The sequence below is a fragment of the Vanessa tameamea genome, chromosome 11, assembly GCF_037043105.1.
Source record: "Vanessa tameamea isolate UH-Manoa-2023 chromosome 11, ilVanTame1 primary haplotype, whole genome shotgun sequence".
NCBI lineage: Eukaryota > Metazoa > Arthropoda > Insecta > Lepidoptera > Nymphalidae > Vanessa > Vanessa tameamea.
In genome coordinates, this window is record NC_087319.1 from 5,425,488 (window position 1) to 5,443,396 (window position 17,909).

At 31.6% G+C, this 17,909-nt stretch overlaps 1 protein-coding gene and 2 non-coding genes across 3 annotated transcripts; 1 reads left to right on the forward strand and 2 right to left on the reverse strand.

The window, feature by feature from the left end:
* Window positions 1-365: 365 nt before the first annotated feature.
* Trnaq-cug (transfer RNA glutamine (anticodon CUG)) lies at window positions 366-437 on the reverse strand. Its single transcript has one exon. It is a non-coding gene; the product is annotated as a tRNA-Gln (tRNA).
* A 1,629-nt stretch (window positions 438-2,066) lies between these two features.
* Window positions 2,067-16,819, reverse strand: LOC113400848 (aminoacylase-1-like). The gene is made up of 9 exons (XM_026640522.2): window positions 16,679-16,819; window positions 12,411-12,580; window positions 11,091-11,259; window positions 10,287-10,433; window positions 8,087-8,157; window positions 6,428-6,544; window positions 6,053-6,148; window positions 4,537-4,670; window positions 2,067-3,171 (listed from the first exon to the last, which is right to left on the reverse strand). The coding sequence occupies exons 1-9, from the start codon at window positions 16,761-16,763 to the stop codon at window positions 2,967-2,969; spliced, it is 1,194 nt and encodes a 397-aa protein (XP_026496307.2). The 5' UTR covers window positions 16,764-16,819; the 3' UTR covers window positions 2,067-2,966.
* A 602-nt stretch (window positions 16,820-17,421) lies between these two features.
* Window positions 17,422-17,505, forward strand: Trnal-cag (transfer RNA leucine (anticodon CAG)). Its single transcript has one exon. It is a non-coding gene; the product is annotated as a tRNA-Leu (tRNA).
* Window positions 17,506-17,909: the final 404 nt, after the last annotated feature.

A 17,909-nucleotide genomic window follows, 5' to 3' on the forward strand; every position in this document is an offset into this window, starting at 1 on the left:
CAAGTATGAGGTCATATAAGGTTATTCTTAAGAACCTACTTGCTTCTTTCTCAAAGCTACTATTGAAATGATAATGATATGTTACACTTAGACACATAATTTTATAAAGCAAGTGTACTAACAATAGCTGGATCGTCTTCAAAGTTCAAGGAGGCACGTTTTGCATTTCGTAGTTTTTCTTGCTTCCACTGTGATTCACATTCTTGACATAAGGTGTATCTAACTTTAAGTATAAAAGTTTATTTTGTAGATTAGACTATAATTTATAATTTTAAATGCACAAAATGAGAAAAAATATGTTATTCTATATGTACAACGATATTTAAGTAATAATTATATATTTTTATTTCAATCAACAAAACGTTAGGTTCCACCGAGATTTGAACTCGGATCGCTGGATTCAGAGTCCAGAGTGCTAACCATTACACCATGGAACCCGCAACGACTTGTTTGAAAATTAAATACAGTATCGAACCTGTTATAATAGATTTTCCAATAGGTGTGTCTTAAAATAAAATCTATTTTTAATACATTCAATAAATATATTTTATTTTTACTCGTTAATAAAACGAATTGTATTATTGCCAAATGTATGTGAAAATTTTATTGAGCTGTTACTATGTTGGGAGAAAGACGGTTTTATGTACAACTTTATTTATATATGTATAAGACTTGCTATGCCCGGGACTTCGAGCGCGTTTTAATTTAACAAAAAAGTTATTGTTCAGGTCGCAGTTTTTACTATAACTTATCTATTGTATATATCTTATCTATACCTAAACGTCGATTTACGATACAATAATATAGTTAGAATTATTCTTAGTTTTGGAGTCGGTGTCGTCCAAGGAAACACTACAATATACCTAGCAAAAATAAATCGAGAATACTTTAAGGAATATATGTTTTTACAAATTAACTTTTATTTTTAACGAATTGATAACCTCCTCCTTTTTGAAGTCGGTTAAAAAGCATTTATACTAGTTCGCTTTGTAAAAATGTAGGGTCAGCTAATTTCGTTTTAGCAAAGCATCGCGAATTCTCGATTGGGTATAGTAGATGTGGTTTTACTAAAGCAATAGATTGGCGTATTGCAATTTAGAATGTATTCATGGGACGTGGTTACGAAGTGAGCCGATTGGTGCCGAGAACGTACTCGTAGTTTATTATTATTTTTTGGTGTAGGTACTTCACGGTATTAAGTGGTTATTTTAAGATCAAGTATCCTAATAGGATTTTTTTTACAGCTTTATAAATAAGATGTTTTCGCGATTTTTAATTGAATTTAAACGACAAGTGTAGGCTGTATATTTTATTGAGCTTGTAGTATTATAACAAATCAAATCGAATCAATGTCCTTTATTGAATATAGAATAATTACTTTTACTTATTGATTGTCAATATTGAGTTTTAGCGAATGCATCATTTTTAGTAGTTAAAAAATTCTCATTTTTATATTTATATTTGTGATTAAAATAAACAAGAAACTGCCAGGACCACAATGTTAATGATCGAAGTCGTAGCGGAAATTATTTTTAATATTAATATCTATCAACATTTTCTATTTATTTCAGGTAAACTGTTCAGCCTTCAGTTCAGCTTTGGTCAGTATTGTCTTACATAGCTAATGCGCCACCAACCTTAGTTATCAAGGTGTTATGTCTCTTGTACTTGTTGTTATACTGGCTCACTCATGCTTCAATCGCAAACACAACAATACTAAGTATTACTGTTTGGCGATAGAATATATGATAGGCGGGAGGCACCAACTCAGACAAAGCCCTAACACCAAGTAAAACTATACTTAAAATAGTATAATATTTGTAAGATTTTTAGTCCTATAATGGATATGAAAATAAAAAAGTCTTTACAGTTTATTAACTTTATTTATACATATTATACATTGAATTTAAAATAAAGTATAAAAAAAAAATATGGGGGGGAGTCGTAATATGAAAACATTTAATGAAACAAAAAAGTTTGTTATATATTTTATTAATAAAATATTTGTCCATAAAATATATTTTCAATACATATGACACATGACAATTCACCATGAATTATTAATTATGCACTTGAAATAATTGTTATTCAAGTTTCAACATGATACAAGTGGTGTAATCAGTGTTATACCTACTTCAAACTAGTGACAATGTCATGCAGTACGACCGTAGGTCCAGATTTATCAGTAAGAAATAAGGATAGATACACACGAACATCTAAAGTTCACCTGGCTAATAATTTAAAAAATCAAGTCATCTGTACACTAAAAAATAAACGGTGAAATATGTTTTATTCGATTATTTATGGTCTTGAAACTCGATACTCCTTTCGAGATGTTTTAACGTAGAATGCTTATAATTACGTCACAATTTATATCGATTAATAATTATTTTATAATATTTATATGACTCTAAATAAATCAGTAAATCCTTCCTGGGGCTAGGTATACGCTTCCTTAATAAAAATGTGCAGTTGTTTTTAATTTTCCGAATAATAAATTTAAATCTTATTTAAAAATCATAAACAAATAAGGCATATTACTCAATATAAGGTTTCAAAAATGATAAGTCGAGGATTTCGTTGAATTTCCTACGGAATATTTATGTATAAACTGAATTATTGCAGTATCAAGTATTTAATCAGAATATAGTATGCTATGAAATTGTGAAAGAAGAGTATTATTGGTTCTTTTTTATAAATTCGAATGTATTCGAACCGGCGGTATCATTACATTTCATCGAAAGAGTCCCAATTCGCTTCCTGAACGGATGATTTATCCATGGAAAATGTAAATTAAAGAGTCGTTCATTACCAACTGATCATTATTTACCATTTTCAAAGTTGAACTACAAAAGTCGATGAAAATATCTAAACCAAATTGATTAATGAATTATAATAATGATTCTGACTATACTGCACGCGATTGACTGTGGATTTGCTTTAAAAGTGATTCAGCGTAATCCGAATTAAGCGTTAGCGACAGCGGGCACGACGGCCTCGTAGACAGCGATCCCCTCTACGAAGACGGCGGCTGGCAGGCTCTCGTCGTGTTCGTGCAGCGCGGGGCGCGCGCACCGCAGCGGCGACACGCCGAGCGCGGGCACGCCCTGCGCGCGCACGTAGCGAGAGTCCGTGCCGCCGGGGAACGTGCGGACTTTGATTGGAATGTTGCTGAAAACGTTTGCTCGAACGTAATAAACTATTTTTAAAAATAATTGTTTATTTTGTATAATCGCGCCGTCAATAGCGCAATGGTAAGCCAGCTAGCGATGTACAAATAAATAGTAATTTCTTAAAATGGGCATTACTACAAATGTATAAAAGGTTTTTAAAAAGAAATTAATAAATAAAGATTGTCACCTGTACACTTATTGCTAGGTCTACTAAAAATATTTCGGAACAATATAGAATATATACATTATTTATAGTATTTATCTGGTACACGACGGTGAATTAAAACGTCGCGAGGAAAGTTGTGTCGGATAAAATTGTCTCAAGTACATATCCATTAACTCGCAGTGGAGTCGCGAGCTCCTTAGCCGCAGTTCAGTGGAATACGGTCCAAACTTTCTTCTTAACAGAAACAGAAATTTTACAGCCCGCTTCTAGTTGTATTCAACGTGGTGGAAGTCAAACATATTAGAAACGTCGTCCATTGGTCAGCATATATTGTTTTTCTTCGAACATAAAAAAATAAAAAGGCCAGAAATACAGTTCAAACATATCCTGACTTTTAAAGACTAAATAAATTCGAAAGTAAAATGTGTTACGTTCAAGTAAAACCAAGTCAAAGGTGTTTTAACGAAAAGTTACATTTCACGTCGCATTAAAATTCCCTTTAAAAATCTAAATATTTTTACTGAAATTTGAATTTGAGGTATCCTTAATATCCAGCATATATTTATGATTAAACATCTATATAAACGCTTTCCGTATGCAAAAGCCGAATGATTCTTAAACTCTATAAAGTTAAGTAAGATTGACATGAGAACTGTTCTAAGTTCTAAGTTTTTGTTAAATCCTTTGTTCGAGACCATCTTATCTTATCTAAATAAGTTGTGCTTAGTTTTGTGTTAACACTTTAGTTATTTATAGACCGTCAAGAATAAACGCGTCGTATTGTGGTTGTCATTTAATACCTTCAGCGAAGCTGAAAATATGCGACGATATTAAAATATTCGCTGAAATGACAACGGAATTAATAATACGATCGAATTAATTAAAATAAACGTTTTATGTAAATAGATCGAATATTCTGGTTTCAAATACGGACAAGCAATACTGAGCATTTATGTGTTTAATTTGTATTTATAATTTATTATATTGCTTGGCGGTGAACATTGACTGAAAATCTGCTTTCTGCTTCTCCTTGATTGGAACGTAGGCATTTGGATATACTTAGATATCTATAGATATATATATCTGTTACTTTTGACGAATAAATAAATAAAAAAAATGGGAAAGAAAGAACAAATAAATAAAAATATGTATATGTTGTTGGAAAACAACAAAAGTAATGGATAAATATCTACTCACAGCTGATCAATAGCAGCCTTGAAAGCGACCCAAAACGCGTTAGTTTCGTCCACAAGTGTAGGTGGAACATATTCATCTTTCTGTTCAAACTCATAAGTCACATCCTTGCCAGCTTCCTTGCACCATTGTTTTATCTGTGAGCAGTAAATAACAGTTATTCTACCGCAAAAGCGGAATATTTTCTATGGTTTAGTTGCAGTTGCATTGTACATTTGAAAAAATATCCATTATTTTAACTTTCTCTTTTTTATTTAAAAAAAATGAAATAGACACTTTAAAATAGGCTTAAAAATTGTTTTAAAAAATTTTATTTTCTTATGATATAGTATGGCGGACGAATAAATGGGCCACCTAATGTTCACCACCACCCATGGACAATGGTGCTGTAAGAAATATCACAACGCCAATGCGAGAATAACCTTGGGAAATAAGATGTTATGTCCTTTGTACCTGTAGTTATACTGGCTCACACACCCATCAAACCGGAACACAACAATACTAAGTACTGTTTATTTTTCAGAAGAATATCTGATGTGCGGGTACTACCTACCCAGACGGGCTTGCACAAAGCCCTACCACCGAGATAAATTAATTTATATTCATGAATATTCCTATCTATACTAACAAAAATATTGTCATATTTGTTGAATAAATAAACCAATCTCATATGCCATCAACTACATTTCCATAGTTTACTTTTTAGAAATTTTATAGAAGAGAATCGCTTTTTGATGATTAAATACTACAATTCTTTTCCCAGCAGGAGACGCATTCTGTAAGAAAACGTCGATACTCATCGCAGAACACGAGCGTCAATTGTCAGAATGTGTAATGCGACATTAACTGTAATAATAATAATATGTATAGGATACAACTATCAAAATGGCGTATCATTGTAATTAGATTGTCAGAATTTACGAGTTCTAACGTACGAAAAGAATTCTTACAGAATCACACTGCATTACGCTTGTGTAACAAATCAACAACCGACAATTATTATAGTCAGTGTAGCATATCACAATCTCACATTCCACGCTCGTTTTATGAAGTGAGTTTCGAGTTTCTTCGTACAGAGTAGCTCTATTATTAGTGAGACTTTTGGGGTACGACTTTTGTACATTTTCATCTTGATGGTATATTTGTTACTTTGTTTCGTTCCAACTATTGGTATAGATGAGAATTTGAATATATATTTTTGTTAAATAAAGACTTACGCACTCGTAAGATCTACGCAATAGTAGGTGATCACCACTACCCCTAGATATTAACATGATAAAAAATATTCATTAATTTCAGTTACAGTACATAGCAGACAGTGTAAACAGTGGCTACTTCCAACCTCTGTTTATTCATAATATTTTTTTGACAGAACAATCCAATGACTTAGTAGCCCGATCTGAGATTTGAAGCCAGGACTCGGGATTTGCTGCCCTATCAGTATTACAATGTATTATTCTATACAAAATGAAACATAGTATACTACAATGTATACTATGTTTTATTTTGTGTATCTTACCATGTTTTCGAATTCGACAAAATTAACTGACAAAGCCAAACGGAGGTCGAAACTTGCTGTTAGTTTTTCTGGAATCACATTGTTCTGAATACCACCCTGGAGAAATAAAAAACGTATTAATATAGACAGTTTCAAAAGTCATCATAATTGCGAAATAAGAGTTAATGAAACTGTTTGTTATTTGAAATGCCTTAGTGCCTAGCAAGCATGACCGTCGGTACTGGCAACGGTAGTTAAGTCGAATGTTTTTTTTTCTATTTGGAAAACTAAAAAACGATCCAACAATTCCAAGTTCAAAGTTAGCCTGACTGTTAGTCACACCGGTCTGTATGAATATTATTTCTAATCATTAAGTAATTAATTTCGAACACTAACATTTAACATCGTCAAATTCACAGAAGTTACGTCGCCAATAGTAAGTTCTGGGTTACTTTCCAGTTTCTTCTTAGATTCTTGTCGGAGATCCATAAACTTGTCGATTATGTATCTCATCTAAAATAAACAAATTAATCAATGTAAATAAAATATTTTATAATTATAATAGTGATAAATAAAAAAAAGTTGATAACATTATCTTTAAATTCCTACACAGTAGCTTTAAGGAGTAGTTCACATGTTATATGACGTAACATGTTTGCCATCTTGTTAATTTTCCCACAGACGTTTAAAATTGATTTTTGTTTTTTTTAACATTTCTTAATAATTGTATGCAATAACAACGCGAAGAAAAATAAAATTAATTACATATTATTTAAAAATATACACACTCATGTTTTTATTAATGCTCAGATATAAGATTCACGAAATCGACATTTGTAGAACAATATAAAACTCTGTTCTGTTGAAATTTTCCACTAGACCGAGTTGTTTAAATAGAATTCGTTTCCAAATTCTCTTTTTACCTTTAACTCGACTATTTGCCACACGATTACACGTTACAGGGATGAAATAACTTTAATCTGCTAACTATATCATCCAGAGTTACATAATCTAGTTGGATTACAAACGGATACGAAATAAATCTAATGTAAGATAAAACCAATAAGCACTGGCTCACTCACGCTTCAAACTGAAACACATCTATACTAAATATCGCTGTTTGGTGAGAGAATATATAATGAGATGGCGGTACCTACACGGATGAGCTTGCACAAAGTAGCACAAGAGCTGGAAGAAAATTAGAGAAATTTCCAGGTGACAGCAAGAATTTATTTTTCATAGAAAAAAGTATATGCAAACGAATAAAAATCCTGAATGAACTCGCTCCGATGTTACTATTTGTCACTTGATTAAACACAACAATACCGTATAAAGTAGTCCAATGTTACACAAACTTATCTCGTGGGACAAACGGCGCTTGGAACATTGCCAGTCGTTTAATTAAATCGATTTATAATTTGCAAACAATATTCTTAGTGATAATTTTACTCGCTGACGCATTCTATGTTTTAGTATTGCCAGAGAGAGCGAGAAAGTAAATTTAAACGTCCATAAATATGTAATTTTATAAATATTTTTGATTTATCTTTAACAAATGGGCTTTTGAGTGTTGGCCATAATCTTGTCATATAATTTGTAGGAAAATTACCCAACCCAAAGAGGTTCTTGTTCGTTTGTTAGATTTACGTCGATGTTATAGCAGAGTTTAAACTGCAAATTCTTTTTGAATCGTATAACAGGAAACTAGAAAACTCTGTTACAATTTCAGCAAAAATGTTACTTTAATTTTTATTTATTTACCAACGGAACAAACAGTAATATATACATAAGCTAACGAAGTTTCATGTGTATATTATATAACACATAACAAAATTTACATCAATAAAAATTGTGTTATATTTTATAAGATTGTCGTAAATAAACCATGAATCTAAACATAACTAAACGTTAGTTACGTAAGTTTGTGTATCGATAGTGAATATCTGTTTTTTTTTTTTATATACAAGCGATGAGTACCAACACATGTTTGCAAAATCGTTAAAAATAACTTCACCAAACGTGATAATCTTAAATATATTAATAAAATAACCTGACCTTTTCGCCGCAGTTGTCCGGAAGCAAAAGGGAGCCATGGCCGGATTTACCCGGACATATTACTTTCAGATCTGGAGGAAAAAATAAACGCATTTGAAAAAATAAACATTGTGTGGGAACCGCACTTTATTTTTACATACATTTTGACAAGCGTATAATTGTAATACTGTTTGGGAGCGCGGTAGACTGAGCTTTGTAGTCTCCTTAGCAGAAATATTTTATAAAATATAAGGTAGATATGTATATTTAAGGAACAGACAGGCATTATATAGAATATTTATGGATTAGGACTTTAAGTTATAGAAGAAACTCTAAGGTATTAAAGTTGCAAATCTCGAGGGCCTGTTTTTAGACCAAAATAAAGAGTTATTTGGGTTTTCACTGAGAAATTTAGAAGCAGCTCGGAGTCTAGAAATTGGCTATGTTTACATATACTACTCAAAAAACCTTGAGATATTGGACCTACGCCTTAACTCTATCTATTGAATTAGACTTCCTATCGGATTATGTGTTTGCACACACATATATGTGCTATAATATGTTCCGCGCCATTGAACAGTCTCTTTTGAGAATGGTCGTGATTGATTTGATATAAGATTTTTTTTTGTGAACACTATATATTTTTATAAATTGTTCTTTTTTTAAACAATTTTCTGTGAGCACAAGTAATGTTGTTATTTTGTCAATATTTTTTGCTTAGTCAACTTTAACCGACTGCTCTTCGATTTAATTTCTCAAAAATATAATATTTGGAAATTAAATTCGCAAAAACTTTTATAATTTACAGCTTATAGTCGATAAATATTTTTTTTGAAAAATATTAAAAGGTTTTCTTTAACGGTAAATATATTTCTTTGTGATTGAGTCTAGATTATAAATTAATATCATGCTAATGGATTCTTTAAACAGATCCTTTATCTTCAGCATGCTTATAATATATATATTGTTTTGTATATTTACATACACTATGTATGTAAGCTGGAAAAAAATTGGTATTACCAAGTCATTAACATTTGTTATCTACTTAATTTCAAACCATTTCGCTATAATCTACTAATAAATTTAATTGGAATACATTTCTGAATTGTCAGTTCTCATTGGCATTGGCAAGATCAGATATGTAAATCAGAAGCCGCCATACAATGTTAACGCGCTAAAAACCAGGCGACTTTATTTTTGAACGTGTTTAATTAACTTTTATAGTTAATAGCTAACAGTTCTAAAAAATTATGAACGTGTGCTAACGTTTAAGTGTATTAAATTCTTAATAAATAAAATTTAAACAAGCTCATAATTATAAAACAATTACATTTTTATGAAACTTGTTATTTTGCCTGTACTTATATTTACCTATTCAGTCACGGTTTATGTCATGCATGTTATGGATATGTAATTTCAGATCTAGATATTGACACGGATACGACAATACATTTTACTGGATTCAGATAGGTAACCCTATTACGGACACAAAATTATTTTGGACTATCCCATTGTTTTGGATAGTTTCGGTTACGAATATTAGTTTATTAAGAAATTGTAAAAGAGAAAATTATAAGGTAAAAGTTTGACTTTATTTGTAGACTATTATTTGGTATAAGTATTCTCTCTTTACGTTTATGAATATGCAAAAATAAAATTATAATATATTATTCTTTATATCGGATTCGGTTAAATTTTCGGATACATTTTTATATCGGATATCCAATACTTTCGGTGACAGTTACGGAGATCCATATCATCCCTGGTTTACATGGAAATCTACATATTAATAGCATAAAACAAAGTCGCTCTGTATTATTGCTTACTTCGTATAACCACACAACGGATTTCACTAAGAGCGATAAACGAAAGTTTGTATGTATAATTTGCGAATATTTTGTACAAAATGGCCAAACTATGACGGAGTTATATACAAAAAATTGTTTTCGTACGCTTACATTGTTCATGTTTGCCCTAAGAAGATACATCAAAATAATGTACAGTTGCGAAGCCGGTGTGGGTCGATAATCGTAACAATACTCAAAATAAATCTATATGAAAAAAAACCCTGCTATATAATCATAGCGTAGCTCGACTTATCTCATAATTACTAAAAGCATTTCAATATTCCAAGATTTATTTTCTTAACTATAAAGGGGCATTTGAATGGTAAACCATAAGTTTGAATATTCTGGAGATGTAAAATGTTGTTAAAACTTACGCCAAATACTTCTTTCCCCGTTGTAAGCCACGAAGTAGTCTTCAGGGCTGGTCAGACCTTCATCGAGCGCAAAGCCAACGTTCAACTTTTTAAAGTGTTCCGTTTTCACAAATGCCCCCAATCCTTCCGTACCGCCTATTTCTTCGTCTACAAAGAAAAACGAATTATTAACAACTAAAAGTAAACAATATAAAACGCTTGTATAACTTAAAAGTGTAAATTTTACTTAAAAAATGCAAGAGTTAAAAAAATATTTTTTAGTAAAATAATTTAAATTCAAAGCTAAGTGCCGCGTAGAAGTTGTTTAAGAGGGAACTGACTACCGAGCTTTGCCAACTTCTCAGTAGAATCAACATTTCCAATACTAATAGTTTTGCACAAAGTTAAAGTGAGCGATAAAACTATAAGAATATGTTTTCAATTTATTCACGTTTATTTTGACGTTAACTTGTAAACTAATTATTTTGTTGTTTAATTAAGATTTAATTAAAATGTTTTATATTAAATTAAATTGTTTAAATTCATGTTGTGTTGTTGTGTTGTTGTTTAAGCATGTGATCATCAAGTTATGTATACTTTTGACTTTTATATAACCCAAATTATGATGAAATAATAGCTTCATTGCTATTTTCTTCTGGTACAGTTCAACTAGTTTTGTCAATGATATTTTGTTCTAAATGCAACGTCTTTAACCTAAGTTTTTATTAAAAATACTTTAACATCAATCGGTTGTTCAAGTATTTATAAACACTACAATAGTTGTCTTTATATCACAATAAATAAATAAAAGTGAAAGCTACTTACCGGGAACAAAACTTAGATGAACAGTTCTCTTCAACTTGATACCATTGTTTTTGAGACGTCTTATGGCTTCAATGTATTGAATTCCGACAGACTTCATGTCTTGGACACCTCGCGCGTAAATGACATCGTTCACGAGACGGGCCTCGAATGGCGGATATGTCCAGCTTTTCTGGTTATAAATTTAGAACTCTTAGTTATTATATTAATAGTAAGTAATCTATTAAAACATACGAAAAAAAGCCGAGATAGGCCAGTGGTTGGAACGCGTGCATGTTAATCGATGATTGCGGGTTTAAACCCAGCCAAGCATCACTGAATTTTCATTTTCATTTGTGTCTATAATTCATCTCGTGCTTGGCGGTGAAGGAAAACATCGCGAGGAAACATGCTTATTTCTAATTTAAATGAAATTCTGTCGATGTCTACCACCACGCATTGGAGCAGGTGGCTAGCTAAACCTTTTCAAAGACAGAGGAGGCCGTAGCCCAGCAGTGGGGAATTTACAGGCTGTTTCTTAAGTTTACTACTTTCAACGTAGGGATAAAATAAGTAAGCGACAGAATTATCGGAACGAATAGTTTAAGTACGCTTATTTTAATTCTAATTATTAAAGAGTTAATACTGTTTGCCGAAAAAATTAGAGATGCTTCATCTACAATGTGGATAAAAGATTATAATGAAAAAAAACAAATACTCTTGCTTGTTGTTTCAATAAATGTAAATTTTTATTTTCGTTTTAATCTTACGTTTGATCAAACTGTTTCAGTACGACTGATGCACAGCAGGATACATGACGGAGTTATTTACATTTATATAAATATTATTTTTCTGTATATTTTTTTGCTAGAAAACACTTCGTTACATTTTTTTTCTAGAATGTACATATAAGACTATTCTATGACTTACTTATAATTATTATTCACAGTCATGTAATATTATACTTAATGACTTGAAGTTTTTCTAATAATAAATAAATAAATATGTTTTTGAAATCATACGTAAAGTCAGTTATTTTAAAAATCGCATTGTAAAAAAACTGTTCTATTGAGTGTTCTGAAAAAAGTCTTCCTTCTTAAGGATAATTTTTATTCCATTTTAAACAGTACACAGCTTCAATGAGGTGTAATACAAGTTTGGAAGCCGATAGAATTGGCTTTACAAGTTTTCTAACGATGTTTACTTTCTTTAAAAGGCAACGAATATTTCATCAAATAAAAAAATTGTATAGTACAATTACGGGAACTGATTTTTCATAAAAGCTTATAACCAACAATTTGATTAAAAAATATATTTTATACGACAAAAAACCGAAGAACATACCTCGAAAACCGGAACAACGTCCATATGTGAGTTAAGGAGGATGCTTGGCAGGTTAGGTTCCAAACCTTCCCAGGTCATAATAAGTATTGGTTTCTTTGGTATAACTTCGTAGACCGTGGCAGGAAGGTTCAAGTTCGTCGCTTGACGTTTAAGATAGGCGATGCACTCATCTAAATTACAAAGTTTATTAATTAAATTATGTCTACTTAAATTTAATCTGTACTAGCTCATAAATGTGTTACATATACCCCATATATAAACATATACTAGTTGTTACTCGCCCCCTTCACTATACTATACTATAGACATTAAATAAAAAGGGGGAGGAATGGGAATTCTAAAAATTAATAGCCTATAACTATCTAAGGGCGATTTCGTGTCGATTGCTTATAGTTATATATAATATGTTCTGTTGTTTTTACGTGATTGACATACAAAGATAAAAAAATCATATCGGGTCTAATATGTACAGATTATAATGTATTAATTGAATAATTTCATAAATTTCCATAAATTATTGACGGGACGGGACTACCACATATTCATTGAGTTTGTTAAAAGATATAAAAGTTAAATCAAATCATGATTAAATTTTGCGATGTCATTTAAACCATCTTGCAATCACCATATTTTGCCCTTTCAAACCTTGAAAAGCGTATGAACTCTTAAGCCTACCTGGTAGAATTATCCGGTAGAAATACCCTTCAGAGTGTAAGTCTGACTGGCACTATTTGCAAAATATTTTTGTTGCGTGTATAATAAAATAAATGAACATAGGAATGTTCTATATACATTCATGCATATATGTATGCATGGTGCGCATAATTTCGTCTATACGCCAGTAGATAAACGATGAAGGCGCAAAGGCATTCGTATATTATGAATTTGTAATATAAGGTATACTAACTCAACCTACGATTTTACCCGTGCGAAATTTATAAAACTTTATCTATAGCACACACACCATCACCCCCATTTTTACACCCAGTTTTACTCCCTCGGGGTATAAAAAAGTAGCCTATGTCTTTCCCGGGACACAAACTATCACCACACCAAATTTCATCTTAATTAGTTCAGCAGTTTAAAAACAAAGAGGTAACAGACAGAATTACTTTTTCATTTATACGAGTAATATTAGTATAGACTATAGATGTTTGGTATAAAAATAAACCACCAAGGTCACATTCTGAAGCCTGAACATAATTTTACCATATCACTACTTCGCATGACGGGCACATCGATGACACGATCTGTAATTTTGATCTTTTGTATCTCTTGGCGCTGGTACCGAAAACAAAAATAAAATATTAAGCAGTAATGAACTACATGGACCAGTTGGGGACGTGGTTTTTTAGAATTTACTAAGACTGTGTTTGGCTGGACTTGAACGCGCTACCTTCGTGTTGGAACCATTTACCAATAGGCCATTTAACTCGATACGAATGCTTTATATTAATTCAATATATATTACCTTTATGCGCGGGTTTACCTGGTATGCGCGGGTTAATTAAATCTAGTAATTAAACTTTTTAATTAGTTGCCGGGTGCAAAATAATATCTTTAACCAATACTGGAAACCTAGAGTCAATATGATTATCATACATAAGGCGTGTATACATGTAAAATAGATGTGTTTTTTATCGGTAATTATTATTGGATATTCTTATATTTTTTTTATAAGAATAATAATATATGGCATTTCATTTACGACTCAAAAAAAAACATTTAGAAGTAATAGAAATAAGTATGTAAATTTCCTCCCTCACCCCGTAATTCTTATTATTAGCTTTTTTACCTAACCTATATAACACAAGAATATTTGACTTATATTGGAATATGAAGTAACACAATACTAAGAATATCTTCGGCTTATTTTTGTAGAATATATGTTTTAAAAGATTTTAATTTTTTTTTAAGTAATAGGTACGCGCAAATTGCTATGATACCCTTCGGTCGCGGAATAAATTAACTAGTGACGAGACTTTGTTCTCAACGGACCCGAGACGCTTTATCTACAATTGCAGGGTACAAGGGGTATGAGATTTCCACGTGACATGTTTATCAGTAACGCCCAATAGTGCAAGGTCAACGACCTCTTAAGTGCTTATATAGTCAAATAAAATTCTATCACAACTGAAGATATTTTACTCTTCGAACCTAAATTTAAAATAAATAAATTAGTCTCTTTATTAATATGAAACAAAAACACTAAGTGACAAAGTGATTAGTGAGTGGACAAATTTCTTGCGATTATAGTTATACGAGGACTACGTGTGGCATAATGAATAATTAATGTCTAAGGCACATCAGATATTCAAGCGTTTATCACTAACGTACCTCGGAGCTCCTACAATCAGCTCATAATCATCCTTGATTTGTATCGGTAAATTTATTGTTTGTATTTGTACCTTTAGTAAAGTGTATTCTAGGTCTACACTGATAGCTTCGATGTAAAAAAGGGTGGTCTCTGAGTAGGCATGGCATCTTTAAGTGGTGGATATCATGGGCCACCGGTCAATGAGACACCACAGGTAGAAAAATAAAGTTTGTCAGTCTACATCCTGGCATTGTTGAGCCAACTGTTGGTCACTGTCCTTTAGAAAAGTAGAATTGTTATCTTCATGACATTGGCGAATATATTTCACTCACATTCAGCAGTTTCTGTATCTTTCTATCAATGAAGTTTCGATGACATAAAGATTCGAAGAATATGAAAGTTCTAACACATTCGTCCTTTTTGTGTTAACTTGCATAATCGTCGGCGCGACGTGATGTTTTACTAGATTAACTAGAGAACCGGCTTGTCAATTTCACTTCCCTATTAAAAAAAAACTGCAACAGCGCGGGGCCTTTTAATACTCTTGCTAATTAAGCTGCTTTAGACTTTCGTCAGCGAAAGCATATTCAGAGGCTGCTACGAAACTGCTTAAATGCTTCTCACTCGAAGGCAGTTGAGACGAATCAGTAAAATAAGTTTTAACGTCTTGATCATGCAATCATTGTGATCATTATGTTCGGTAAAATATCAGCCTATTGTTCATATCATCAATAGACTGATATTTTATCGAAAAGTAGTGTTCCTCTTCAAGTAAGTCTAGTTTTCATCAAAATGTTCGTGATTTCCAATGTCAACCCACTATCAGATATTTCTATTTACAAAAAACATCCTCTGCCGTGCATTGCTTCACTTGATTGTAGAGTGCGGTGTGATATCGGACGGCATCTATTTGCGGAACTAAATAAGCAAACCTTGTTTCTGTCTTCTTTTCGTTTTTTCAATGAAGCTGACTGGTTTATCTTAGCCGCTTGTTTTGCAGCAACCGTTGCGAGGTAGAAATATCTGACAATCCTTCTATTCACCGGTGACCCTTCGGCTAAAATAGATAAAGCTTCCTTAAGAGGTAATTACCAGTACCAAATGATTGTTTCCAGAATCTTTCTTAAACCTTGCGGCTGTCTGTTATGGAGACATAAGGCGTGTCATGTCAGAAACTATGAATTTGAAAGTTGAGAGTGTTCAAGTGGCATATCGGGCAGCAGTAACATATACACAAAAATAATAAAATATATTTTTTATTTATTTAAATAACTGTGAGATAAAGATCGATGTTACAATGTACAATATATTTTGTTAATAGTTACGTGCGCATTTTACACTCGTTACGTAAGTACCATTTAAATTCAATCAAACAAACATTAAACGAATTTTGAGTGAAATTGTTGATTTTTTTATATTACCTTCCAAAAACTATTTATTAATAAACTATATTACCGGAAAAGCTTTGAAAAAAATTACTTAATTATTTTTAATATACTTTAAAATGGATTCACAATCTGAAAAAATAACTATCTTAATATTGCGGAGCAAAAAATTTAAGATAAAAATGGAATCTTTAAATTTTTGCATACTTTTAAAACTAACGAAGAACTTTGACTGTACTTTTTACATTATCTTGTTACTTAGTTTCCCTAGCTCTATTGCGCAACCTTACCTTTTATCCAGAACAAAAGTTCTGGATTAAGTTTTTAGGGTTAGAAAAGACTAGCAGAATTAAAAAGTTGACAGAGTTATACTATCACGGCAAATACCTATGATTGTGATCATACTTACACGCTGTCATATCTCCTGTTTAGATCGCTGGAATTTAAGATTGGCCGTCGTGATTAAAAAAAAGCACCTATTATCTGCAAATATTTTTCTTTTATTTGCCTTCCAGACGCCTCAAGTTTTTTTTTTGAGACAATCTATACAGTTTATAATGACTTACCATAGTTAATATTGGGATGAACAGTTCGTATCCGAAGGTACTCTTGCAGATTCTTTACTGCGGGATCGTTAGCGTAGTCTGTCATTATTATATAAAACTATAAATTAATGACCAAAAATATATTTCTATTACTAGTGAACGGCAATACCAGCAAATGTAATATGGCATTTGATTTTATCACATTTTATATTCACTAGAAAAAACCGCAAATATAGGCAAGGGGAGATAGGGGACTGAAGTATTATTTTGAAAATACACTTTTAGTTTTTATTTTATTTTCATACGTTTGATGTTTATACGTTAGCTAAATCTATTTCAGCCACACCATTTCGATCTGATAATATTTACTTTCTTAATGTCTAACCTTTTTCTTTTATTTCCATTATTCTTACGCAAATAAAGATGTGTTCAATGAGGCATTTAAATAAAAGTTATGTACTTTATCCGATTTGACTGTTGTTATTTTACTGAAGCTTGTGTAAATTAAACGAAAAAAATTAGCTTGAGAGTTAAGGGGAATTTGTCAGTCATTGTCTTTAGATGTTCAGTTTCATTAGTGGACAGCTCACTGAGAATGCCTGTCAATGATTTATTAACTATCCAATAATTAACATCTATTTGTTAGGAATCATTAAAAAATAAGGAGATCTTTTTAATAAATGATAGATGTATGTATGTATGTCATTTTATTGATTGTAATTTGTTTGCTGGAACAGATAGTTATTTTTATAACTGCACTACAAGTCAGGATGGCCGAGCGGTCTAAGGCGCTGCGTTCAGGTCGCAGTCCACTTCTCTGGGCGTGGGTTCGAATCCCACTTCTGACAGACTAATTTTATGCCATATTTAATTTAAAATTGAATATGTAAATTATTAAATGATTAGGCACATGGCGAATATCAAGATATAGTTTCCCTGCAACGTTTTGTATCTGTGTACCTAATGAGTGCACTTGATATTGTTTTTATGAATAGAAAAAATATTATGTATTAATGGTTCTCCCGCGAAACATCGCGTTTATTCAAAAGATTTTTTAGGAATTTCGAAACTTATGACAGGTTTTGTTTTGATTTAATTTCATTGTAAACTGCAAGTCACCTATCTACATTTGGCGCCAAAATGTTGAAACCTCTTTTAAATTATTTTTTTAATATCAAATACTATAAATTCGTTCAGTTTTAAATTGGAGTTTGTCAAAAACAATTTACTTTAATTTTGTTTACGTTTTTTC

Excerpts from the sequence above, each read along its gene's own strand:
- LOC113400848 (XM_026640522.2), bottom strand. The coding sequence starts at position 16,763 with ATGACAGACTACGCTAACGATCCCGCAGTAAAGAATCTGCAAGAGTAC. Across the intron at positions 12,581-16,678 it reads TCATCCCAATATTAACTATG|ATGAGTGCATCGCCTATCTT; the intron begins GTAAGTCATTAT and ends TTTGTAATTTAG. Across the intron at positions 6,149-6,427 it reads TGAATTTGACGATGTTAAAT|GGTGGTATTCAGAACAATGT; the intron begins GTTAGTGTTCGA and ends TTATTTCTCCAG.